Here is a 27,747-nt window from a genome sequence, read left to right as displayed (position 1 = left end):
GGCATTTACAAATCATCCCTGTTGACACAACAAGATGCAAACTGCACTTGCCTATACCAACCTCTGCTGCTGTGCTCTAGGGGCATTCACTTGGGAGAGGGCAAGTGGTAGTACCACCAAGTAGGATTTCCACAAGGGGCTGAGTGGGCAGTTTTAGTTTGCACCAGAGGCACCAAAGTAGCACCACCAGCCGAGGATATCTAAGACAGTGGTTTTCAACCTTTTTTCATTTGCAGACCCCCAAAAAATTTCAAATGGAGGTGCAGACCCCTATGGAAATCTTAGGGTAGGTCTACACTTACCCGGTAGTTCGGCGGCAAGCAAATCGAACTTCTGGGTTCGACTTATCGCGTCTTGTCTGGACGCTATAAGTCGAACCCGGAAGTGCTCGCCGTCGACTGCGGTACTCCAGCTCGACGAGAGGAGTACGCGAAGTCGACGGGGGAGCCTGCCTGCCGCGTCTGGACGGAGGTAAGTTCGAACTAAGGTACTTCGAACTTCAGCTACGTTATTCACATAGCTGAAGTTGCGTACCTTAGTTCGAATTGGGGGGTCAGTGTAGACCTGCCCTTAGACAGTCTGCGGACCCCCAGGTTGGAAACCATTGGTCTAGGAAACAAAGTGAAGCAGTACATCACCAGCTACCTTAACAAAACCTACTCACCAGTCAAAATAGCTCACATCTGGGACTAAGCTGGTCACCTGTGTCTCTCTGAACAGAAAAGGTTTACAGGTACTTTACAATACTATAAACCTCCCTTCAAAAAAGGCTAAACTTCTCTGAGGAGCTATCCATCAGGATGTGCATTAGCAAAAGGCCATGGGTGAATTTGGTCACATTAGTAAATATTTTATTATGTGCTAAAATATATTTTAGTTCGTATTATCTTGGATTGTGTGAAAACTCATTTCTGAGCTACTAATTTTAATTGTTCTAAACTATTGTTCATATGTTATCCTTGTAGTATGTTAAGGAGAAATAGTAGCAAATAAATGGAATAGGAAAATTTTTCAAAAGTAGCCCCTAAAATTATGCATATACATTTTATATGCACACTTATTCAGTTTGTGTACACTCAAAAATTTTGTAGCAGAAAAATGACTTCCTTAATTTTAGAGGTAAGATTGGTGCCCCTTAGAAAATTTTGCCAAGTGTGAATGAGCTATTTAACATTACATTTTTCTTTTCGGTTGAAGTTTTGGGCTGTTGGCTAGAAGACTGATTAAAATGTATTGTGCCTTCCAAAATTTGAGATGGGGCCTACCAGTCTGTTTTTTTACAAATAGAAATTTTTTTCTCTGTGTTGATTTCTGTATGACAGCAGGTGTATGTAAGCTTTGCACTATTTATCTCCAACTACGTAATTATATATAAAATGATCATCCCAAACACATAAATAGGGTTTAGCTGTGTGTCTGCCCTCATCATCTTATTTCAGCATTACAGATTCCATCACATGATGCTCCAGGCTTTTGAGATCAAGATGCAACAAAGCATGCTAGGATTTGTAGTCTCCACCCAGACCATACCGCTATATTAATTATGCAGTTTGCTATGTTACATAGATTATGCATAAGGTTAAGATTTTGTCAGTTATTTTTAGTAAGTCATGGACAGGTCACGGGCAATAAACAAAAATTGACGGAAGCCTGCGACCTGCCCCGACTTTTACTAAAAATGACTGTGACAAAATGGGGAGGGGCGGGGGGGAATCCAGCACCCACCACTGCTGTGGCTCTGGGGTCCCCGTCACCCGCAGCAGCTGAGAGTACTGGAGTCCCCACACTGCCCGCAGCAGCTGGGAACTGCGGGGCCTGAAGCAGAAAATGTCACGGAGGTCTCTGGAAATAACGGATTCCATGACCTCCGTGATATAATCTTAGCTTTAATTATGCACACTGCTTTCCAAAATTGCCAAGGGTATGCACAGAACTTACAGTGGGTATCCATAAAGGCAATTCTCACAGAACTAAGCTCTTTGGGGCAGGAGCTGTCTTTTGTTCTGTGTTTGTTCAGTGCTAGCACAATGGGGTCCTGGTCTTTGACTAGGGCTCCTAGGTGCTATGGTGGTGGTAATAAATAAATAACAACCTTTAATAATTTGTAAAAAGCGACAGAGTCCTGTGGCACCTTATAGACTAACAGATGTATTGGAGCATAAGCTTTCGTGGGTGAATACTCACTTCGTCAGATGCAACACGGCTACCCCTCTGATATTTAATAATTTGGTTATAATTACCATAGAATTCTCAATGCTTCTTTTGTTCAATTGCTTTGATTATGTAAATTCTCATTAAATTCTTGTCAGTATGCTCATTCGCTGCGGAGTAGTGGGTCCAATTCTGGGTGCTACACTTTAAGAAAGATGTGGACAAATTGGAGAGAGCACAGAGGAGAGCAACAAAAATGGTAAAAGGTTTAGAAAACCTGACCTATGATGAAAGGTTAAAAAAACTGGGCATATTTAGTCTTGAGAAAAGAAGACTGGGGGGGGACCCAATGACAGTCTTCAAATATGTTTAAGGCTGTTATAAAGTGAATGGTGATCAACTGTTATTCATATTCACCAAGGATAGGATAAGAAGTAATTGGTTTAGTTTGTAGCAAGGGAGATTCAAGTTAGATATTCGGAAATACTTTCTATCTATAGTTAAGCTTTGGAACAAGTTACCTAAAGAGATTGTAGAATCCCTGTCACTGGGTTTCTTTATGAACAGGTTAGACCATGGGTTGGCAACCTGTGACTCCAGAACCACATGCAGCTCTTTGGCTGAACCGGCTCTTTGGGAACCGGCCAATGGGAGCTGTGAGGATGGTGCTGGGGGCGGGCGCAGCGCGTGGAGCTGCCTCACCCCACCCCCACCAGAGGCACACAGAGACGAGCCAGCAGCCAGCCACTTCCGGGAGCGGCGTGGGGCCAGGGCAGGCAGGCAGCCTGCCTGCTGAGCCCTGCTGTGCCTCCAGCCGGGAGCCGCCTGTGGTAAGTGCCTCCTGGCCACAGCCTGCACCTCGCACCCCCTCTCGCACCCCAACCCCTCCTGCACCCAAACTAAGACCCCGCACCCCCTCCTGCACCCCAATCCCCTGCTCTGTAATCAAGGAAGACTGGCACCCAGCAGAAGAGGTGAGAGGTTTGCATACAGGGGATTCGGAGTCTGATACAAAGCCAAGGTGAGGTTCTCATAAGAACATAATCCACTGCAGCATGGGTGTAGTTATTGTGTCATCTCAGGTACACAATGCTCCTGGCACCCCGTGATTCAGAAGGGCAGAGACCACTCAGCCCCGAGGGAGCACACACATTGTACAGTGACATCACATTACTGTGACCTCCTGCCAGGATACTGGCCTTAGTCGGAGACTCACTTGAGGGACTGTCACATCACTGCAGGCCCTGTAGCAAATGCATTTTAACATACCCAAATGTGAACGCAAGTATTTGCAGGAGAGATGGGTCCAAACTTATTTGTAGGTCAGTAACATCAGTAGACCCAACTGAGATCAGGTCTTCATTGTGCTAGGTGCTGTACAAACGCAGGGGGTGTGCCTACATTGCAATCAGAAGCGTGATTGCAGCTCTGCTAGCTTTAATCTAGCTACCCTGGCTAAAGATATCAGTGCAGATGCAGCAGCATGGACCCACCATGGTTTAACACCGTGGCTACATACCCAGGCTGTGGGCAGTCTGGTACAGTCCTTGCTGAAGCACCTAGATTCTAGTCACATTAAAAGTATTGGTGAGTAGTAATAATAATTGAACATATTAAAGTTATTAGTTGATAAATTCTAACTCTACAAGTAGCTTTGTGTGTGATGCGGCTCTCTAAATATTTTGGTCAAAGACAAAAACAAAAAAATGGCTCTTCTTTGAAAGGTTGCTGACCCCTGGGTTAGACTAACATCAGTCAGGGATGGTCAAGGTTTACCTGGTCCTGCCTCAGCACGTGGGGGCTGGACTAAATGACCTCTTGAGGTCCCTGCCAGCCCTAAATTACTACGATTCTATGATTCACTTTAAAACAAAAACAAACAACAATAAAAGAAGGTGGATAGAGCATTTTAGTCTCCAAGGATGTAAATCCAGCTCCTTTCACAAGCACTAAAACCTTCATTCAAATACATTTAAAGTTTAAAACAGCAAAAAGAACTGTAAACACATTAGAACTTGACAACGTGTACATAAAAAAGTCCAAAATCCTTTTGGCAGTACTAATGCAGTTATAGTCATCTTGTGACTGCATAGTATTGGGACAAATAAATAAAAAGGAACATGATCCAAAATTAAAATACGCTTTGAATGCAAGAGATACACAAAGAACAGAGATCTACTATAATAAATGGCATGTGTGTCCTGACTTTCTTTATCAACACGTCAGCACATCTGAGTGATGTTTTGTATCAGCTAAAAAATATGACACTGAATTGCTTTGATCCAAAGGTCTAAGAATATGCCTAGACAAAGTCAATCCAATTTCTCATCCCTGTTAAGACAATCTATCATTATTTTAGTGAAGCTGATGTCACAGCATACTTATCTGAAAAATGTTTTTTGCTAACTCTAGATAATGTTAAAAGAAGCCTTCCAACTAGATGCCGCAAATGAACATCACTTATGTGCCACTTTCCATGGTGTTTTCCAATAAAGACCTAATTTTTTTCGTAATTAATCAAGACATACTAAAGCATGTACAGCACAAAGTTTAATGGCTATACTGTAACATTACTTGCCCATTTCACAATACTAATGTTGGCTAAGCAAGGTGTGGGTCTAATTTACATGAAGGCTGTGCATAACAGTACTCTTATCTTCATAAAAAGTGTATTCTTTCTTTCAGATAATCGTGCAAATGTACACTGTATCTTTGAACTTTTAGAATTTAGAAGAAGAGCGAGTCATAGCCTACTGGTTTCTGCAGCTGCGACAACAGAAAAATGTTATACCTTTAGATCAAGGACTAATCATTGTCTGATGAATTTCAATGCCTAAATTTAAGTAAATACTAACTGGGGAGCTTGAGTATTCTAGAATTCTTTCCAATAGAACATAGAAATCGTGTATCTGTTCCTAATTAAAACCTTTATTATTACTATTTAACATATCCACCAGAATGCTATCCTGTATACTAATATTTGAAGTACCTTTTAAACTTTCCCACTCCAATTCTAATTAGGCTAAAAGGCACGGTGGCTTCAAATTTTCCTAATGCAAGGAGTTTTACATTTTCCCCTAGGAGGAAATCAGCTTCCAAAACCATATATTTTCTGATCAGAGAAATCTGGGCATCAGTGTCCCTGAACCCTTGGCATACCTTGCCATTTACATTGGCATCTCTAATAAACTCTTTATCAATTTCCAATAGATCAGACCTTGCAAAATTCACTAGGCAAAATTCACCCCCTCTGTGATTCCTGAGCCTATAGCCACATTAATCTGGATTGAAAAGGGTTTGTACTTGGATTCCCAGTGCTTAAGGACATCTTTTTTTCTGAGCTCACTGGAGCCACATGACTAGCTCATGCATACAGGACAAAAGACAATATAAAGAGAGGGAGAAAAAGGAAGTGAGAATTCTCCTTTTACTAAATGAAAATCAGCAAATCAATTGGCTATAAATTTACAAAAATTCCAAATGCACATAACACCCCTACCATAAGGCAAATATTTTCTACACTCTTATGCTATTATCTTTCATTGCATATGTACCCTGGGCAGATGCAACCTGTAGCAGGTATCTTCCATAGCAAGGACCACAGGATCTTTTAATCATACAGTATGCACTTGTCAAACAGTATGTATGCTTGGCTAAATTTCAGCTTGTTCACTCATTTACATTAGTTCTGAAACATTGTTTGGAGATGTGATTTTATTAACATAAGAACATAAGAATGGCCGTACTGGGTCAGACCAAAGGTCCATCCAGCCCAGTATCCTGTCTACCGACAGTGGCCAATGCCAGGTGCCCCAGAGGGAGTGAACCTAACAGGTAATGATCAAGTGATCTCTCTCCTGCCATCCATCTCTACCCTCTGACAAACAGAGGCTAGGGACATCATTCCTTACCCATCCTGGCTAATAGCCATTGATGGACTTAACCTCCATAAATGTATGTAGTTCTCTTTTAAACCCTGTTATAGTCCTAGCCTTCACAGCCTCCTCAGGCAAGGAGTTCCACAAGTTGACTGTGCGCTGTGTGAAGAAGAACTTCCTTTTATTTGTTTTAAACCTGCTGCCCATTAATTTCATTTGGTGGCCCCTAGTTCTTATATAATGGGAACAAGTAAATAACTTTTCCTTATTCACTTTCTCCACATCACTCATGATTTTATATACCTCTATCATATCCCCCCTTAGTCTCCTCTTTTCCAAACTGAAAAGTCCTAGCCTCTTTAATCTCTCCTCATATGGGATCCATTTAGGGTGACCAGATCAGAGAGATAAAATATCGGGACGCGGGGCTGGGGGGGGGGAGCAAAAAAAAAGCAGTTTCGCTGCACACGGAGGGCCCGGGGCCCGGAGCGCAGCGTGGAGGCTGCTCCAGCCCTGCAGCCCGCGGGGCAGTGCGGTGGGTCCGGGCGGGGGCAGGGCGGGCAAGGGCCAGGTGGGCGGCGCGGGGGCCGAATCCCCGCTGTTGCTGGGGGAGCCCCGCGCCTCTCCCTCCCGCTCTTGGCTGCGCTGCACTCCAGCGGCTGCGGCTCCTTCCCGGCCGTGTGCGCTGCCCTCCCCGCGGGGTCTCCCACCCCCCGGCCCGCCCCGGGCACATGCGGCATGCGTCCCGCCGCTGGTGGGGAGCCCCACGCCTCTCCCGCTTGTCTGCGCTCCAGCGGCTCCTTCCCGGCGGGCGCCCTGCCGGGAAGGAGCCGCTGGAACACAGCCGAGAGCGGGAGGGAGAGGCGCAGGGCTCCCCGCCAGCGGCCGGACGCATGCCGCATGTGCCCGGGGCGGGAGGCGTGTCCCACCGGGAAGGAGCCACAGCCGCTGGAGCGCAGCCGAGAGCGGGAGAGGCAGGCGCGGGGCTCCCTGGCAGCAGTGGGGATTCGGCCCACGCCGCCCACCCGGCCCCTGCCCACTCCGCCCTGCCTCCGCCCGGACGCCACCGCGCTGCCCCGCGGGCTGCAGGGCTGGAGCAGCCTCTGCGCTGTGCTCCCGGCCCCGCGCCCTCCGTGTGCAGCGGCCCGGGGGCCGGGCAGGAGCTCTCTGGCGCAGCGGGGGGCTCAGAGCTGAGCCCCCCCATCTCCCTCCCTCGTCAGCCCCTCTTTGCCCGCCTGCCCAATGCCCGGGTGCCGGAGCTGACTCACTAGCTCCAGGATCCAGGCGCCGCCGCCGCCGCCACCCCCTCCCTCCAGGCTTGCGCCGCCATGCAGCTGCAAGCCTGGGAGGGAGGAGGAATGCCGCATGGTTGGGGAAGAGGCGGGGCCAGGGCGGGGATTTGGGGAGGGAGCCAATGGGGGAAGGAGGGGGCGGAGCCGGGGCGGGGGGGGGGCGAGAGTCCCTCCGGGAGGGCAAAATTTCTTGTTGTCCAGTGTCCCGACCAAACATCGGTCGGGACGCGGAACAAAGAAGCAAATATCGGGACAGTCCCGATAAAATCGGGACGTCTGGTCACCCTAGATCCATTCCAAAACCCTAATCATTTTAGGTGCCCTTCTCTGAACCTTTTCTAATGCCAGTATATCTTTTTTGAGATGAGACCACATCTGTATGCAGTATTCAAGATGGGGGCGTGCCATGGATTTATATAAGGGCAATAAGATATTCTCCATCTTATTCTCTATCCCCTTTTTAATGATTCCTAACATCCTGTTTGCTTTTTTTGACTGCCGCTGCACACTGCGTGGATGTCTTCAGAGAACTATCCACGATGACTCCAAGATCTTTTTTCTGATTAGTTGTAGCTAAATTAGCCCCCATCATATTGTATGTATAGTTGGGGTTATTTTTCCCAATGTGCATTACTTTACATTTATCCACAGTAAATTTCATTTGCCATTTTGTTGCCCAGTCACTTAGTTTTGTGAGATCTTTTTGAAGTTCTTCACAGTCTGCTTTGGTCTTAACTATCTTGAGCAGTTTAGTATCATCTGCAAACTTTGCCACCTCACTTTTTACCCCTTTCTCCAGATCATTTATGAATAAGTTGAATAGGATTGGTCCTAGGACTGACCCTTGGGGAACACCACTAGTTACCCCTCTCCATTCTGAGAATATACCATTTATTCCTACCCTTTGTTCCCTGACTTTTAACCAGTTCTCAATCCATGAAAGGATCTCCCCTCTTATCCCATGACAACTTAATTTACGTAAAAGCCTTTGGTGAGGGACCTTGTCAAAGGCTTTCTGGAAATCTAAGTATACTATGTCCACTGGATCCCCCTTGTTCAAAACAGTAAATAATTTGAAATATATTTGTAGATTTTCAGAACACTGCCACGTTCTCCATCCTGAACATGAGAAGACACGAGAAAAAGAAAAACACAAGGGAACATGGAAAAACTAATCATACAACCTTTCATGAGTAAAGTTGCATCTGTTTTACAGAATCATTGCAACAGTAATACATGATAGTTGCTATCCTATAATTTTAATAAAAGGCAAGGCACAATACTTGTATATCCCTGTTGCAATTAATATGCCATTCCATACTGAAATCTTCCTAACATCTGTTATGACTTGCTTTTGCTATAAATGTTATTAGGCTGAAAGTCATATCTTATGATAGATTGAGATAATAGCAAGTGAATTTTTATTTCACTGTTAATTTAGGAATGTAGTCAGCACATTTAATAAGCAGATTAGCAGCAAAAGAACTAAAAACAGCAGCATGAAGAAATGGAATAACATATGTATTCATTCAAGAAAAGAATTTATTTAGCTATAAAAATATACTCAGAAAAGGGACCCTCATTAGCTCTATTTATAATAAACACAGATTATCTTCATCAGAATGAAAAGAGGATAACTAGGGAAGGTATGGTACTGTAATAAAGCAATTTAACTGAAGAGTTAAAGTGTTTTTTATTTTTAGCTTTTCACACATACAAAATGTATTCAGTCATCCAGTTGTAAATAAACATTTATAATGCCTACAGAAAGAAATCACAGTTCCAAAATGCACTCTTGTTTCAAGATGTGCTATATTATTATACATCACTTTCTGTTGCTAGTGAGAAATGAATCAGCTATGCACTGTATATTTATAATACAGGTGAAGAAATCAAATTCCAGAAACACCAGCATTGAGGAAAAATAGAAGAAACAAAGTTTAACTAAATGGGGTCATGGAGGGAGGAGGGGAAATAATGTGAGCACTACTGCATAAAACAAAAAAACCAACAACAAAAAGTCACATGCACTGACTGTCGAGCATGCTGATCTATTCAGTGTAAAGTCTAGTTCACTCAAGGCCAAAAAGAAATATTTGTGGGTTGTGGAGCTGCCGGGGGGAGGGCTAGTGAAAGTCACAGAATCACAGAAATGTAGGGCTTGAAAAGGGACCTTGAGAGGTCATCTAGTCCATCTCCTGCCCCACGCTGAAACAGGGCCAAGTATACCTAGACCATCCCTGACAAGTGTTTGCCCTTGGTAACCTATTCCTTATAGACAGACAGTTTTTCCTAATATCTAACCTAAATATCTCTTGCTGAAGATTAAGCTGATTACTTCTTGTCCCATCTTCAATAGACATAAAGAACAACTAATCACTGTTCTCTTTATAATGGTCCTAAATACATTTGAAGACTGTTATCAGGTCTCCCCTTCACTCTTCTCAAGACTAAACATGCCCAGGTTTTAACCTGTCCTCATGGGTCATGTTTTCTAAACCTTCTATCATTTTTTTTTCTCTGGGGTGGTTACTTCACTATGGAACCCTACGGACAACTATATACACGAAACCCACGGATCACCACACCTACCTTCATAGATCTAGAACCCACCCCAAAACAAACCAAGAAATCTGTTATCTACAGCCAGGCACTCAGATACCACAGAATATGTCCTGAGGAGAAAGTCTGGGATATACACCTTAAACACATTCAAAACCACCATCACCAAACAAGGACACTCCACCACAGAAGTAGATTGCAACATGGAACAGACCACCCAAATACCCCAAGAGAACTTGCTTCAATATAGAAATAAAACCCACTCCGACCACACACCCCTAATTGCCACCTACCACCCCACACTTGAACCCATACAGGGGATCGTCAAACAGCTACAACCAACCCATACTCGATGGGGACCCCATCCTGAAAAAAAATCTTTCCTGAACCCCCTCTTCTGGCCTTCAAACAACTATCCAATCACTCCTACCTCATCATCAGAAGCAAGTTCCCCACAGACCAGGACACCAACTCAAAGTGGCACCAGACGCTGCCAGAAACAACAGATGAAAAACGTCTACAACCAGGGCCGGATTTCCCATTAGGTACAGTAGGCATGTGTGTAGGGGCGCTGGCGTTCTAGGGGCGCCTTAACTCTCTAAAACTGTGTGCAACATGAAGGTCAGCTGTAGGCGGGGATGGGGGCGCTGAAGATGCTGTGCCTAGGGGTTCATAAGGTGTAACTCTGGCCCTTGCTACAACGATCAACGCCCCCCACAACAAACCTTTTAAGATTCATGGATCCTACACTTGCCTATCACAACATGTGGTGTACCTGAATCCAATGCATTAAATGCCCCAACAAACAACTATGAGGGTGAAACTAGAGAACCACTATGCTCTCAAATGAACTCACACTGGAAAATGATCAAAGACAAAAACACCCTATCACCTGTGGGTGAACACTTTTCACAAAGCAATCACTCTATAGCTGACTTATCAGTCCTCATCCTCAAAGGAAAACTGCACAACACTTTCAAAAGATGAGCCTGGGAGGTTGAATTCATAACCTTGCTAGACACTAAAAATTATGGTTTTAATAAAGACACTGGATTTATGGCTTATTACAACAATCTGTAACCCCTAACCCCCGTTTTTGTCCTATAACTACAGGGATGTTCATTCACCTTGAATGGTCCCTCAGAATATGTGTTAACTACTTATGCTAAACTATCTGCTCTATCTTGTATTTAGCTTTGATACTCTGAGTACCTTTCCCAAACCTGAGGAAGAGCTCTGTGTAGCGTGTCTCTCTCACCAACAGAAGTTGGCCCAATAAAAGATGTTACCTCACCCACCTTGTCTCTCTAATACCCTGGGACTCACATGGCTACAACAACACTGTATTCAGCAACTCTTGTCAATTCTGACATACCCACTACACCTCACATGCTGGTGTCATGATATTTATTTAAAAGGTGACATGTAATATATAGTTTGGTCATTGATATCACTGAAATGTTTGTAACAACAGTGTAGGTGAAATTCTTGGGACACGGATATTATGTCTGTCATCTGGCACTGGGCTAGATGAACCATTGGTCTGACCCAGTATGGCTATTCTTATGTTGTGTCTTTGATACTGTGAGCAGACAAAGGGGACAAAACAGGATTTGTCATATAAAGGGGAAAGAAAATATGGTGGCAGATGCCCTGACCAGGAAAGAGGATTCTGACCTGCTGCCTCCGGGTCAGCCAGTGGCTAACCCTCCCACAGTTTTGTAAGAGGGGAGGTGTAAGCTTAACCTCACTGCCAGATGGCAAGGGACTACCTGGTATGTAGCTGTGAGTTTCAGCTGGCTTGACCAGCCCTATGTACGCTGTCATAATCTGTATCTAAAATGGGTCACATAAGGTATCATATGTGAACTGGTGACACATTGGTGATTAATATCATTGTAAAATGTATGTATTAGCACTAGATGAGGAATTATGGATACTCACTAATATTATACTATAAAGTCTGTGACCCTTCCCCACAATGCTCCTGAAAGACAGATCTCTCCTGCTGATTTCCCAGACCAGTGTTTGTGGATGTTTGGAAGGAAATAATTGTTGGCATGATGGATCACATCTCTACTCTCTGAGTGAATTCAGTTACAGAGTTTAGCCATGCAAATGCCATCTTTGAGCTCAATAGCCTCATTAAAATTTCTTCACTGCTTGAATATCAACCATATTACACAGGGGATGTTTCTGGCTCTTACTTTAGGTGCTGTCCCTAGTTCCTTCTCCCATCCACACACAAAAGCCTCTCACCCAAGTTAAGTGGTGATTTTAAAATGTGTTAGCTGGCACAGGTGGGGGTGTGGATTAGCATGGTTTCCACTTTCACTCTGGAAAGTAACCTGCCGTACACTCAGGATACAGACTAAATCATTTGAGTGCTGATAGTCTTCCAATGCCTTCCCAAAATTCCATCCATGTGTCCAGAGGGACAGACAAGTTATCTCACAATTCACTGGGCAAGAATCAGAGCAGCTCAGCTTACTGTAACACAAAAGAAAAAAGTTACTCACCTTTCGTAACTGTTGTTCTTCGAGATGTGTTGCTCATGTCCATTCCATTGTAGGTGTGTGTGCTTGACACATGCACCGGTGCCTGAAGTTTTTACCCTCAATGGTATCCATAGGGGACTGGCTCTGGTGCCCTCTGGAGTGGTGTGCGTATGCACCTGTATAAGGAGTGCTGCCGGCCCCCACCCTCCCTCAGTTCCTTCTTGCTGGAACTCCAACAGAAGGGAAGGAGAGTGGGTCATGGAATTTATATGAGCAACACATCTCAAAGAACAACAGTTACGAAAGGTGAGTAACCATTTTTTCTTCTTTGAATGCTTGCTCACGTCCATTCCATTGTAGGTGACTCCCAAGCAGTACCTTCAGAGGCGGGTAGGAGTTCACGGACGCGTCGATTGCAACACAGCTCTGCCAAATCCAGCGTCAACCCTGGCTTGCTGGATGATGGCATAATGCGTCATGAAGGTGTGCACCAACCATCATGTCGCGGCCCTACAGACGTCCTGGATGGGGACATGGGCCAGAAAAAGAGGTCAATGACGTCTGTGCCCTCGTGGAGTGAGCAGTTATTAATGGCGGAGGCACCACCCACGCCAATTCATAATAGGTACGGATGCAGGTAGTGATCCAGTACGAAATCCTCTGAGCCAACACTGGGAGGCCCTTCATTCTGTCAGCCACTGCAATGAAGAGTTGAGTCGATCTGCGGAAAGGCTTAGTACGCACAAGGTAGAAAGTCAGGGCATGCCGGATGTCTAGGGTGTGTAGACGCCTTTCCTCGTTGGATGCGTGGGGCTTTGGACAGAAAATTGGGAGAAAGATGTCCTGGTTGACATGGAAGTGCAACACCACCTTTGGTAGGAAGGCAAGATGGGGACGCCATTGGACTTTATCCTTGTAGAACACCATGTACAGGGGCTCTGACGTAAGAGCCTTAATCTCAGAGTCTTGCCTCGCCGAGGTAATAGCTACAAGGAATACGACCTTCCATGAGAGGTGCGAGAGAGAGCAAGAGGCCAGAGGCTCGAAAGGAGGACCGGTGAGCATGCAAAGGACCAGGTTGAGATCCCATTGGGGAACTGGATCCTGGACTGGAGGAAACAGTCTCTCGAGGCCCTTCAGGAGGCTCATGTGAGAATACCGATCTACCTTGGATGTGAGGGTGGAAGGCCGATATGGCCATCAAGTGCACCTTGATCGATGAAAAGGCAAGGTCTTGGTGCTTTAAGTGCAGGAGGTAATCCAGGATGGATTGCAGAGACACGCTGACCAGAAAGATATTCCACTCTGATGCCGAGCAGGAGAAGCACTTCCACTTTGTAAGGTAGGTAGCCCTAGTGGAGGGCTTTCTGATTTCCAGAAGAACCTGCTGCACCTGACTGGAGCAGGCCTGCTCCTCAGAGTTCAGCCACCGAGCAACCACACCATGAGGTGGAGAGAGGTGAGATTTGGGTGCAGCAACCACCCGTGATCCTGAGAGAGCAGGTCCGGATGGTCGGGAAGAGGCCATGTTGTACTATGGCCAAGTCCATGAGTGTCACAAACCAATGCTGATGAGGTCAGGCCGGGGAGATCATAATGACCCGCGCCTTATCCTTCTTGATCTTGGAAAGGACCCTGCTGATCAGAGGGATTGGCGGGAAGACATACATCAGAGTGCCCACCCACGACTGGAGAAAGGCATTGGATAGTGGGCCATTGTCAAGGCCTTGCAGAGAGCATAACTGGTGGCATTTTCTGTTCTGCCTGGTGATGAACAGGTCCACTTGGGGCGCTCCCCACCTCTGGAAGAGCATCCTGATGACCTACAGGTGGAGGGACCACTTGTGGTGAGAGAAGGACCTGCTGAGGTAATCTGCCAGTGTGTTCCGAACACTGGGGAGGTGGGAGGCTTCCAGGTAGATCGCATGCTGGATGCAGAAGTCCCACAAGCCAAGGGCTTCCTGACAAAGGATTGATGGGCGGGCTCCCCCATGTCTGTTGACATAGAACATGGAGGCCATGTTGTCTGTCAGCACCTGCATCACGCGATCAGACAGATGGGGAAGGAATACCTCGCAAGCCAGGCAGCTGGCCTTGAGCTCTCTCACATTTATGTGAAGAGACAACTCTCACAATCCTAGCCTAAGTCTTGGGAGCACTGAGGTGCACACCCCAACTGAGGTCGTACTCATCCAACATCACAGATACTGTGGGCTGTGGAATTGCAAACGGAACACCTTCCAACACCGGATCTGGGTTGGACCACCATTGGAGGGAGGTGAGTACCTGGGGCAGGATCGTGAAGAGTCTGTCCAAAGGGTGTCTGGCTGGGGAATAGATTGACGACAGCCACATTTGAAGGGGCCTTAGCCGCAGCCTTGTGTGCCGGATGACATAGGTGCATGCAGCCATGCGTCCTAGGAGTCTGAGGCAGACCCGAGCTGTGGTAAGCGGGTGTGCGGTGACTTGGGAGATCAGATCTGACATTGCCCTGAACCTGGCCTGTGGTAAAAATGCTCGGGCCTGCATGGAGTTGAGGACAGCTCCTATGCACCTTATCCTCTGAAGAGGGACCAATGTTGATTTTTGTTCGTTTATCAACAGGTCCAGAGCTTGACAAGTGACTCACAACGTCACGACACTGCACTGCACCTGCTCTTTGGAGCGGCCCTTGATGAGCCAGTCACCGAGATAGGGATAGATCTGGATACCGTGACATCTGAGGTAGGCTGCAACTACTGCCATGAACTTTGTAAACACTTTTGGTACTGTCACTAGGCTGAATGGGAGCACCACGAACTGGCAGTGTGTCTGACCAACCACAAACCGTAGGAAGAGACGATGCAGGCAAGTAAATTCTTCATTACATTGTTACTCCTTACTTTTCTAGTGGGGTGTTGGGGTTTTTTGGGGGGAGAGGGTGGTTGGAATCCTAGACTTGACCTGAAAAACAAAGAAGTGTATCCCTGTTCCTTGTTGAAGTATTAAAGATGCTGTGCAGTCCTGACTAATGTCTTGTGATAATCTCAAGAATGCACATGATGGGAGATGCGAACATGAGACACAAAATGCCCATCAGTTTCTTTTATGCCTTATACTCTTAACACAGAAAACACAAATGGATCAGATTTTTAAAACTCAGCCTTCTTTAAACCCATAGTTTGCAGGCATAAGTAATGGTGCAATTTGCACAGTCGATAAGAACATGGTGGTAGTACAGTAAGACTAACCTCACATAAGGGAGCACATTGTGAGATCCTGGTCAAAATTAGACCCTGTATAGTTGTCCCTTCAATATTTTTGTATAACGGGGAAAACAGAAGCTGATGATCATGGCAAAAATATTTGGTTGTATATTTATGGAAACTATAGGAAAATTTTTGTTTTGTTTATTAGAATCAGAAGAGAAGATATTGGCTAGATTTTCAAAAGTGCTCAGCACCAACAATTGGGACCATCATTTCAATATTTTCAATAAGAGTTGCAGTGTGCTGGCTGTTATTTAGGTGCCTAAAGGGCAGCAGAGTGTTTTTTGAAATTCTGACCCCATTTCTGGGTGCTCAGTCCTTCTGGAAATTCTGGTCATAGTGTTAATACATACTACGATGCAAGTATCAGTTTACTGTGAAATACAAAAGAAAAATGTTATGTTTAGTTGAACTATACTGCGTCACAGACAGAATAACCAAGAACCTTTTAACATTCTGCTAGTTCATTTGTCTGACTTCAGTATGTCAGACATACGTGCTTTTTCACAAACATTTATAAACCAAAATCATGAAAAGTAAAATGTAAATCAACATAAAATGAAGATAATTTTGAATGCTGGAGTGTAAAAACACTATTTTCTCCTGCCGTCCCTCCATTTATATACTTTGAAGAGCTCAGGTTAAAAATGCATAACCTTCTACTGTTTGCCACATAACATACCATATAAATTGGCTGGGGGTATCTAATGCTGACAATGAAAATGTCTAAAAATACAGTGCTGTGCAAGAAACATGCACAAGATACTTTGTAATGTTAGAGAAGTCATACTGAAAACATTTTAAAAACTTCACATACACAGTGCACTTATAAGCAAACATGTTCCCCGCTTTAAAAAAGGCATGAACAGAAATCAAATTAGTTTTATTTATTAAAAGACATGACAGTGCTATTAGAACCAAGGTATTTGTTTTGTATAAATGTCTCTTGAAAGTTTCTGTCTATCTAGGTAGTTATGTGGTCCCATCAATGTCAGAAGAAGTAATCACATTTAATATGATTTAGTAATTCAAGATATCCATAATTAAGTTAGAAAACCAGTTAGGTATCAATGTAAAATGAAATACAGACCCACTTGCATTAGCAGAAGAAAAGTAAGAACAATTAGCACATCTTAAATATATGTGCTAAGTGCTGATCTCTCTTTAGGTTTCTGCCTTAGTTCCCTCATCCTTTAAACTTTACATTCCTCAAAGCTATTAGCAATAACTGTGGCACATTATTTTAAATACATTTAACCAGGTTCAACCTTTTCTCCTTTTTGCTGTACATGTACGCTACAATGTCAGAAACAGATAGCAAAATTTTAATTAATTTTAAACATTCATAATAAGATCTGATACATATTTATTTTTTGGTATATCATTTATTGGCCCAGTGAAGTTGACATGACCTAAGACGTGCAAATCCCAGAAGGATGCAGATACTGGCTCAATGGCAGGTTGACCTATTCAGTAGAAAGATCCCAACTCCCCTTAATACGGTCATTTCACAAATGGGAAAGGGAGATTATGTAACTTCACCGATGTCACAAACCAAATACATGTCAGACTCAAAAGTCAAATCCAGTCACTCTCTGCAATCTAAACAAATGACAGATTAATTTTACTAAGCCTTTTAAATAAAAAAATCACCCTGAACCAGAGACCAGGCCTCAGAATTTCAACCCAAAAAGATGAAAGTTTTGGAAAATTAGGAACAACTGAAAACAGGAGTTTATATAATGGACGTGATTAGGCAATCTACAGCTCTAGCCACAAGGAGTAAAGAATTATGGTATAAAATTAAAAAGAAAAGAAAAAAAAATAGAATAAATATAAAGATACTGAAATGAAACAAAGTTAATGAGACAGAAATTCAAAGAAAAAGTATCGTCTTATGCATTGATTTTAAAGGCATGGAGGGTTATGTTACAAGGTGTGGGTGTGATTTGCTGTCCTTGCAGAGCACAATGGTTGTACCTCAGGTCAAAAGTCTTCAGTAATTGCTCTAACAATATCAGAAACCAGAGGCTACATGGCTCAGAACTGAGGATTTGTAATATCTCTGTCTCTTTTGTAACCTAAAAGCTAAGCAATGAATATTATACTCTGTTCTAAAAGTAGTTGTCAATATTATTTAATGTAATCTGTCTAAAGTGCAATACCCACTTAACAATATATTTTGTTCCCATCTCCCATCTACATACAATATTGCAATTACTAGTTCTTTGATCCCTCTGATAGCCAAAGGAAAACTAGTTTGGAATTTTTCATGCATATTAAACAGCATGAAGCAAAATTATGTAAATGGAGTGTATATTTCCATTTAGCTGACCTGGAGCCCTCTATTGGACATGGCTTACAATGAAATGCATTTTCACCACACTTTCTTTGAATGAAAAAGGCTTCTAAAAGACTCACTTACAGGATGCTTGGCTGAAAGTCTTCCAGTCACAGTTCCTGTCTGATTCCATGTAGATGAAATAAATCCCTTTAGTCAAGTAAAAAAAAAAAATCCAAATATAAAAGCCTGTGATAAGTTGTTGCAGAAGTCAAGATGTGAAAATGAAATTTTACTCTAAAGCTTATATATACTATGTTATCAATATTTCCATATAAGTAAAAATAAGGGTTATATTTTTAATAAAAATACATAATAATTTTTAAAACTTCAGAATTATTTCAAACCATCTTATATAGAAATACACAAATTTACAGGGGGAGCTTTTTTGCATTCTTACCTTTTTCATGCATGAAAGTAGTCCATCCACATAGGTTGACTTTATCTTGTGAACCTAAATTAGAAAAAGAGTTTAGTACTTTTTCTATATATATATATTATGTAAATTATAAGAGGTTTTCGAGTGGAAACTCATACTCTTCAACCCATTTATAACTATAGAAAAAGTGTAGATACTGCAAAACATTTTTAATAGTGAGGATGACAGACATTCAATAATGACTCAATACACTGAATTTAATGGCGTTGAACATTTGGCTCTAGTCTAAATATTTGGGTATGCAGGTGTTGCAGTGTGAAAGTTTCAGAGTTTGGCACTCAGAGATGCAGAAACAAAGGATGACACAAGGAAGCCAAAGACTGATTTTTTAGTTTTACTCTGAAAACACATCCATTGAAAACCCAACTATTAACTAAAATGGGCAGACTAAACTAATGCTGTGATGGACTGTCAGCAGACTATTCCAAAAATAAGAAATAGCAACATATCAAAAAGTCCACTGATCTAGCCCCTTACAATCTCGAGCTCTTTTCTTGGTCCAGATTTTCTCATTGGCAGTGCACTGTATCACCAAACCAATTTTGTTAGTGAAGTTTTCTAAAATTGTGCAACAAACATTTAACAAAAATATGTGGCTTCAGCTGTTAACTGAAAAAAATCTAGTGCAAACCAAACCTATTTTTGAACTCATACTAAGAATTTACCTACTGCTGCAGAAATATGAAGACTATTTAAAGAAATACGTGAAATCATATGCTAGCCAAAAGATTCTCAGAAAAGTGGCGTAGTAAAGCTATATTTTTGTTAATTCTTGCTTTCAATGCAAATATGTTCTTTATGAAAAATGAACTCACCTGTCGGTATTCTAAAATTATCTTAGGCAATGGATGAAGATCTTGCAGCTTGTTTAACTAGAGAATAAATAAAGAATTTGACTTAGTAGTGTGCTAGTTATTCAATTAAATTTTGTTATGTTAACAAGCTTAATTTAGCATTTAGAATATTGACTGATTTCTAGATGGCTGAAACCTGAATACTACCTCTTTTAGTAGTTAGAAGCAGCATCAGTAGTGTTAAAGGTCAAGCAGAATTTCTAGAAGCTGAGAAGTGGGACAGGAGGGGACTTTTATGAAGATATAAACCCCAGCTTGTCCCAATATGCAGAAAACCCTTAAACCTGGGCATGTATTCCCATCCAGGTGCTGAAATACCATGGTGAACAGCATGGTGTAACAAAATATGAACAGAAAGACACTCATGACTGCTAGTTTATCATTTGTCAGGACTCAGATTGGGACCAGAGCATGTGCAGGGGACTGGACTAGATGACCTCTCAAGGTCCCTTCCAGTCCTATGATTCTATGTCCAGGGCAGTCAGGGAGGGTTTCTAGTTGCTGTAAAATGGACTTCAGAGTTCAGTTTGAGACAGGAAGACTTAAACTAGCTGATGGGAAATCTCTTGTCAGAGAGGAAAAGAAAGACAGTGAACTCATCAGGGAGAAAATAATTACTTCAAGATTCCAGTCAAAAAGGGGGGAGAGAGAGGCAACCAGCCAGTGTCTGTACTAGATTTCTATCTCAGTGTAGGAAGGGAGTCAGTATAGATGAAAACTTTGCTTTTCCACCATGGTTGAAGGAAGTACAGAACCTAGTCTAGAGGACTGCTTTTCTAGGCTCTGTAACATGACTTTTCAAGGAGTCAAAAGGCAATTTGTTAAAATTAATTTTAAGTTAATTTTAGTTAAGTTAATTTATCTTTACCTGTACATTTGCCTTTTCCTAACAGGAAAGATACCGTTCTGGAACTGCCTTTTGGGTAGCCATGCTCACAGATAACAGCAAAGGCAATGTCTAGAATTTAGGGTGACCATATTACCCAAAGAGAAAATGGGACACCCCCCCAGCCACTCACCCAAAGGGCCCCCCCATGCTGTTGCCCGGTTGCTGGAACCCTGTGGGCCCCCCTACCCCACACAAGGCTGTTGTCCCGGTGGCTAGAACCCTGCATGGGCCCTGCATGCTGGAACCCCCTCCAGCTACCCACCCTCCAGCATTAACTTCCCCCTGTGGGGGGGCTGGCATCTCTGTTTGTCCCCTCCACACCACACACCACTTTTTTGCCAAAAGTGGGCATTTCTCCTGTTTGCTCTTGCCAACTGTTCAAGTCAGCAAGAGCAAACGGGACAAATGCCTCTTTTGGAAAAAAAAAGTTGGGACACCCAGGACAAGGCTTAAAAAAGGGACTGCCCCAGCCAAAATGGGACATATGGTCACCCTAGAGAACTCTACTGCAAGATCAGTAGAATTCTAACCCTTAAAGCAGTGGCTCTCAAAACTTTTTTTTACTGGTGACCCCTTTCACATAGCAAGCCTCTGAGTGCGGCCCCCCTTATAAATTAAAAACACTTTTAAATATATTTAACACCATTATAAATGCTGGAGGCAAGTGGGGTTTGGGGTGGAGGTTGAGAGCTCACGACCGCCCATGTAATAACCTCACGACCCGCTGAGAGGTCCTGACCCCCAGTTTGAGAACCCCTGCCTTAAAGCCTATAATATACTGCAAGCATATTAACAAAGGAAAGGAAAAATCCAAATTTACAGATAAGGAAAAAACTGTCTTATCCTTATACATAGGTAGTCCATCCAACCATAGGCGCCAACTTTCTCCGGCACCGGTGGGTGCCCGTGCCCGCCGCCCCGACTCCACCCTTTCCCTGCCCCTGCCCCCACATTCCAACCCCATCCCCAAAGTCTCTGCCCTAACTCCGCCCCCTCCCTGCCCCTATTGGATCCCTTCCCCAAATTCCCGCCCCGGCCCCGCCTCCTCCCCCAGCATGCCATATTCCTCCTACTCCCCCCTCCCTCCCCGCCCTGCGAATCAGCTGATTCGCGGCGCAAGCGCTGGGAGGGAGGGGGAGAAGCAGGACGTGGCAGCGCGCTCGCGGAGGAGGTGGAGGCGGAGGTAAGCTGGAGCGGGGGGGCGGAGAGGGGAGCTGCCGGTGGGTGCTGAGCACCCACCAATTTTTTTCCGTGGGTGCTCCAGCCAAAGAACACCCATGGAGTCGGCGCCTGTGCATCCAACTGGAACAGACTGCTGGTAGAGCCCAGTGTTTTGAAATAACATGAAATAAAGCAAAAAGTTACACAAAAAATGAAATAAAACAAATAAATCATTATAAAACAAAGCTTCTCATCACCCTCAGAAGGTTCAGTAGCCAATGGCAGGACCAAGAGGTGCAACGAATGAGCTAATGGGATCACTTCCGCCAAGTGGAGCACACCAGCCAATGGTTGCTCCCACATGAGTCATGTGCATGCATTGCATACATGTAGGGTGACCAGATGTCCCGATTTTATAGGGACAGTCCCGGTTTTGGGGTCTTTTTCTTATATAGGCTCCTATTACCCACCACCCCCTGTCCCGATTTTTCACATTTGCTGTCTGGTCACCCTACATACATGTGAAATGAGTGCTGAGGGTGTGGGCCTGGTAGAGGTCGACAGGAGGAGCTGGAAGTAACACAAAGAGCATGAGACAGAGAACCACATTCACCATGACTTACAGAAGCAAGGGGGCCATTGCAGTGAGGAGGTGTTGTCAGCAGGCACTCAGCCTCCTTTGAGCCTGCCTAGCAAGGGGATTGCGGTGTGTGGTTCTCCCCACGGTGCCATGGAATGGAGTAGAGGGAGGCAGCCCAGGCTGGGCACTGGGCCCCCTGGGAGAGGAGTGGCTGTTGATATTGAAGTTGGGGTGCCTGGGGCTCAGGCAGAAGTTGTGGGGAGTTAGGAGGGGGGAGATGGGGTGTATGGGTGATGGGGCAGGGTGGATAAAACAAGATAACACAACATTGTCAAAAATAAAAACAAAAAAATATATAAAAAATAAACAACCCAATTTCACAGGGCTCTAACGGTTAGAAATTCACAAGCAGTCCAAGTCCCAAAAGAGAGAATAGTTAGAAACACATGAATCAAAGAAGGTCAGCAGTATATAAAACCCACCAACCAAAGGTTACCTCAGAGAAAAATTAGATGTCCAACCTGCATTTTTCTTTTGAAAGTATGGAGAGAAACACTAACTGCAATGCAGATCTCTTCATATGCAGCTCATGAAGTGGAAACAGATCTGGTAGAATGTGATCAAATATGAGGGAGCAGTTTTTATACCTTTCTTATAAGACTCCACAAGTGCTGCCAAGACACACACGATGATTATTGCTTTTGAAACTTTGAGACTTTTGCTCTTGCCAGTGTTTTCAACTTAAAGTATCTGTTTTTCTGCAAGACTTCCTTGTGTCCAAAAAGAATTTAATGACTTGACAAACTAACAAGAAAATCAATAAGGTAGTAGTCATTGGTTCAAAGGGCAGTTCCATTAGTTGACCCAAAATTTACTTCAGTTTCCAATTGGCCACACGGATTTTGATTGACAAATGAAGCTTTAAGATCCCACTTGTGAACCTAAAAATATGAAGGTGTGAAACCAAACTTCCTTTACCAGAAAATAGAGGGAACCTAACACAGCTACATGGACATGAAAGTGCTGAAATTCAGAACTTTAATGAATGTGCCAAATAAGAAGAAAAAAACAGGTTTTGACTGACACCATAAGGGCCTGTAACGTAGGCAGTCTGACCTAGTGGTTGGAGCCAGGAGTAGCGTCAGAGTTGTGGAAAAGCCAAGGGTCAAAGCCAGAAGTCCCATCAAGGGTCAAGCCGGTGTCAGAGTCAGCAATGGGGGTCAAGGTGAGGAAATAGGAACCAGGCATGGTAGGCAGTAGGAACAGGGATGAGGCATGGTAGTTATCAGGAACAAGGAGCATTCAACAGGGATGAGTTTTCATGAAAAACATGCACATGAATGCATTTCATGCTGGGGCCCTGTTTCTTTGGACAGTATCACTCCAATGGCTACATCAGAGGTGTCAGCCTCAAGGACAAAGGGTTGGTTAAGATCAGGGGAGACCAGCACTGGGGCACATGTGAATGCTATGTTCGGGTGTTCAAAGGCCTGGTGGGTCTCTAGTGGCCAATGAAACCTTGCACATTTGTGGAGGATGACAGTTATAGAGGCTGTGACCTTTGAAAGTTTGGAATAAACTGTAAAAGCTGGCAAACCCCATGAACCTCTGGAGGTCTTGGATGCTCCAAGGTTCAACCCAATCCTGAAATGCAGATACCTTCTGAGGGTCCATCCGTAGTCCACCTTCTGACAGTATGAACCCCAAAAATTCAACAGATGATTGGTCAAATACAGACTTTTCCAGTTTTCTATATAACCCGTGCTGACACAATCGTATTCACACTTCATGGACATGGTGGTCATGGCTTGCTTGACTACTGGAATAGATTAGACTATGCCACCACAAACTGGTCTAGGATATCTTGAAATATGTCATTGATCAGATGCTGGAAAGTGGCAGGAGAACTGGTAAATCCAAAGGGCATTACCAAATACTCAAAGTGTCTGTAACTTGTTCTAAAGGCTATCTTCCACTTGTCCCCCGCCCTGATTTGAACTAGATTATATGCTCCACTAATGTACAGTTTAGCAAACACCTGTACTCAGTCCAGGAGCCCTGGGATTAACAGTAAGGGGTACCGATTTCATGTAGTTATTTGGTTCAGTGCCCTGTAGTCTACACAGAGTCTCAGAGAGCTGTCTTTCTTCTTCACAAAAAGTTATGGGGTGCCTGCGGGGGAGGTGGAGCGGTGGATAAAGCCTTTAGCTAGGTTTTCCTGGAGCTAATCCCTTAATATTGCTAGCTCTGATTCAGACATAGAATATATACACCCAAACTGAATGTTGGCTCCGAGATGAAAGTCGACAGGACAATTATAAACATGATGCAGGGGTAGTGAGTCTGCATTCTGTTTTTCAAAGACATCATGGTAGTGCCGGTATTTCATAGGAAGATGTGGTCCGTCATGCGGGGATGGAGTTTTTAGGTCCAACACGGTTGCCACCACATGGGGGAATGTCTGGTTTACCAGACTAGAATCCTCTGGCTTGGTTTATCGGGTTTTCAGTTCTTGAATGAGAAGGCAATTCTCCCTACAGACGCTCAATGGGAAGGCAGTGACATATTGGACCATAGAATATGGTGATTGTGATGAATGAGCCAGGGTGCCCCTAAATTCAGGAAGAAATGTGGGGAGGAAATAAGGTTAGATCATAGGGCTTCCCGGTGCTTCCCAATCACCATTTCCAGCAGTGCAGTCTCCTGTGTAACTAGGCCTGATGCCAGTGGAGACCCATCTACTGTTTCTACCAGGTCTAAGGTAATGCTGGATTGTAGTGGGAGACTGAGGACCTGGGTCACAAAAAAAATACATGAAATTGTCTCCCACTCCCGAATCAATCAATGCCTATTTTATAGGAAAGGCCTACTTGACCTGCAGGATCTGCAATTGCAGGGGAATCTGTAGAAGTGGAGGTGGACGAGGAACTTCTAGGTTAGCATAATTTTGGGGTGTCTTCCTGATGGTAGCCAGCTTTGAGTCCCCGACTGGGTGTGGAGTTAGTTTCTTCCCTATCAGCAGCTTAGCAGGGGTTTTGACAGGACACTTGGATACTACATGCCCTGGTCTCTATAATAGAAGCAGAGGTTCTCCTGTCTTCTGAACTCTCATTCACGTGGGGATAGGCGGGGTCATCCAATGTCAGTTGGTATGGACTTGATTGAGGCAAAGCTCACTTGGGCCTGAGGACTGACTCTTAGGTGAGTGAAGGAGGTAGGTAGGCTCATCAACCTATGTTCTAGTTGCCGTTCATGCAGCCTGGTGTCTATCTGGATACACCGGTCCAGCAAGGCCTCTAAAATGGACGGGGGGGGGGGGGAAGGATCCACCCATGCCAGCTTGTTTTTTAGTTCTTTGCAAAGGGCAAGCCGAAATGGATGGAGGAGTTAGGCATCATTCCAGGCATCATCTATGGCCAAATGTCTGAACTGGGTGACATAGGAAAGGGCTGATCCCAGGATTTGCTGGAGCTTTTGTAAGTCAGTCTCTGCTGTGCAGGCTTTGTGAAGGTCATCGAAAATATTGGCAAACGCTTGTAAAAACAGTTCCCAGTTGGTCAGTAGTGAGTGATTCAGTTCTAAAAAGGGGGAGGCCCATGCCAAGGCCTCCCCAGTAAGCAGGTTCAATACTAGCCTCAACTTAACTTGATCTTTGACATACTCCTGGGGCTGGAGCATAAACAGGAGTCTGCATTGGGTAATGAACCTGCAAAACTTATTGTGGGTACCATCATGTCTCTCTGGAAAGGGAACTCGGGCCAATCACTCGAGCCAGTGTCGTAAGAGATGTATAGTGGTTACACACAGCCACTCTGAGTACTGTACCTTGCTCCTGCAAGGAATGATTTCCTGTCTGCAGCTGTTGAACTTGGTCCCTCAGTTTCTAGCTTTCTGCCTGGAGGGGAGTGATCTGCTCCTGAGGACTTACAGGTACTGGTCCAATCGCAGGGCAAGAATCCCGGCAGTGTCCATACTCAGTCCAGGGGTTCAACAATGAGTCCTGGAGGAAACTGAGGTTGGTTTGAGCAAGCTGTCAGGGCCTGTAACATGGGCTGTCTGACTCTAGTGGCTGGAGCCAGGAGTACAGTTGAGGTCACTCCAAGGATCAAAACTGGGGTCAGGGTTGTGGTCATGCCAAGTGTGAAGCCTGAGTCAGAGTCAGAAATCATGCCAAGGATCAAAGCTGGAATTAGCAACTCGGGGCAGGAACAAGGTGTGGTAACAGGAGCAGGGACAAGGCTCGGTAGCTAGCCACCGCCTCCCCACCTGGGCTCTCTCAGGCAGCCACCATGCTGCACAGAGCAGCAACCCTGAGCAGCCACCTTCAGCCGCATGAGAAGTGCCTCTGTCTCACTCTCACTGGCCAAATGTGCCAGAGGGCAGGCGCAGTGGGAGGAAGACAGAGCCCACCCTCCCACACAAGTAACTCTGGAAGGGAGGGTAGAGCACGGCGGTCCCCAGGTTGGGGGATCTCTGGGAAAGGCATCGGGAGCAGGTTCCCTAGCCTTGGCTCATCCAGGGCCAGAGCTGGCCCCACCGGGCCCAGAGGTATGTGCTCCCCACTCATGTGGCCCCATTGCCCCCCAGGAGTCAGTGGGATTAGCTGCCCTGGCCCAGAGAGGTGGGGGCTGGAAGTTCCTCCCAGAAGAGACACGTGGGGCAGTCACGTGTCCTCCCCTTTACATTGTGGCCCCCAGTTTCAGGAGGCATGAATCATCTACGTAGACAAGGGATGGGATAGAAAAAGGAAGCTTTATCGCTGGTGGTGTCCAATCAGCAGTCTGCTGTTAGTCATCTAACCTTGCTCTGTCAGTGGGTGTAGCTTCTGGTGTTGAGTTTTTAGCAGCAGTTCCCGCTTCACTCCTTACAACTCAGTGGCTCAGCAGATAAGGTTTCTGCTGAGCATCCTGATGGGCCTGGTTTTGAGACCTGTGGTACCTGATAAATACAGATTTCAAATTGAGGCCATATTCAGCACACCAGATATGGTAGAGGTTTTAGATGTAAAGTCTTTGACTGGAAATAGACCTGCACTAGTTATTCAGAGTTCCCAAAGTCCTGCAGATTCATCTTCTCGGTTCCAAACTTCAACTTGTCCTCCTTTTGATAAACAGCCTGGCCATTGTATCAGAAGCTGTCTGATGAGTAGTAACCTCCAAGGAAGGCAAATGGACATTTCCATTAAAACTGCCACTCAAGAGGACACAGGCCTCACCCTCCCTGATTTTCCTGGCAACCCAAAGAAAGAATGGGGAAAGGAGGAAAATGGTACATCTGACTAGCTTATTCATTAATTATCATTAAAAATTGCTATTGCACAGGAGGATTGGAGGACAGCAAATGACATACCTAAATTTATAGAAGATTCTAGTAGTGAACTGGGCAATTACAGACCATAAGTTAAAGAAGAGCTCTGTGTAGCTTGAAATCTTGTCTCTTTCACCCACAGAAGTTGGTCCAATAAAAGATATTACCTCATCCACCTTGTCTCTCAGACCACAAGCTTTGCATTTGTATCTGGTAAACTCTCATCAAAGGAAAATTATGTCTCATTAATCTGTTAGAATCCTCTGAATGTGTCAAAAAGTAAAATATAAAGAAAAATCAGTTGACATAATTTATTCTGACTTTCAAAAGGCCACTCACATGAGGAACTAAAGAATTAAGAAGGCATGGAATGAGAGGCCAAATATTGGCATGGATCAAAAACTGGCTAAGAGACAGAAAACAAATAGTAGGAATAAATGGTCAGTTTCCACCTTGTCAAAAGGTTAACAGTGGGATGCTTCAAGGTTCCCTTAATATATTTACTAATAAGTTGGAAAGGGGAGTGAGCTTGAGTTAGCCAGCAGAT

The 27,747-nt window shown here is 44.5% G+C and overlaps 1 protein-coding gene across 1 annotated transcript in view; it reads right to left on the bottom strand.

Annotated features, from left to right (window-relative positions):
* Positions 1–27,747, bottom strand: part of POLN (DNA polymerase nu) — a 205,173-nt gene that overhangs the window by 71,104 nt on the left and 106,322 nt on the right. The window contains exons 13-15 of the mRNA XM_065405742.1: positions 19,225–19,281; positions 18,371–18,424; positions 18,055–18,120 (exon numbers count right to left, since the gene is read on the bottom strand). Coding sequence (XP_065261814.1) covers positions 18,055–18,120; positions 18,371–18,424; positions 19,225–19,281 — 177 coding nt within the window. The remainder of the gene's footprint in view (positions 1–18,054; positions 18,121–18,370; positions 18,425–19,224; positions 19,282–27,747) is intronic.

Source organism: Emys orbicularis, chromosome 5, assembly GCF_028017835.1.
Source record: "Emys orbicularis isolate rEmyOrb1 chromosome 5, rEmyOrb1.hap1, whole genome shotgun sequence".
In the NCBI taxonomy this organism is placed as follows: Eukaryota; Metazoa; Chordata; order Testudines; family Emydidae; genus Emys; species Emys orbicularis.
Note: the sequence above shows the minus strand (reverse complement) of the source record. Positions and strands in the feature narration are given on the sequence as shown.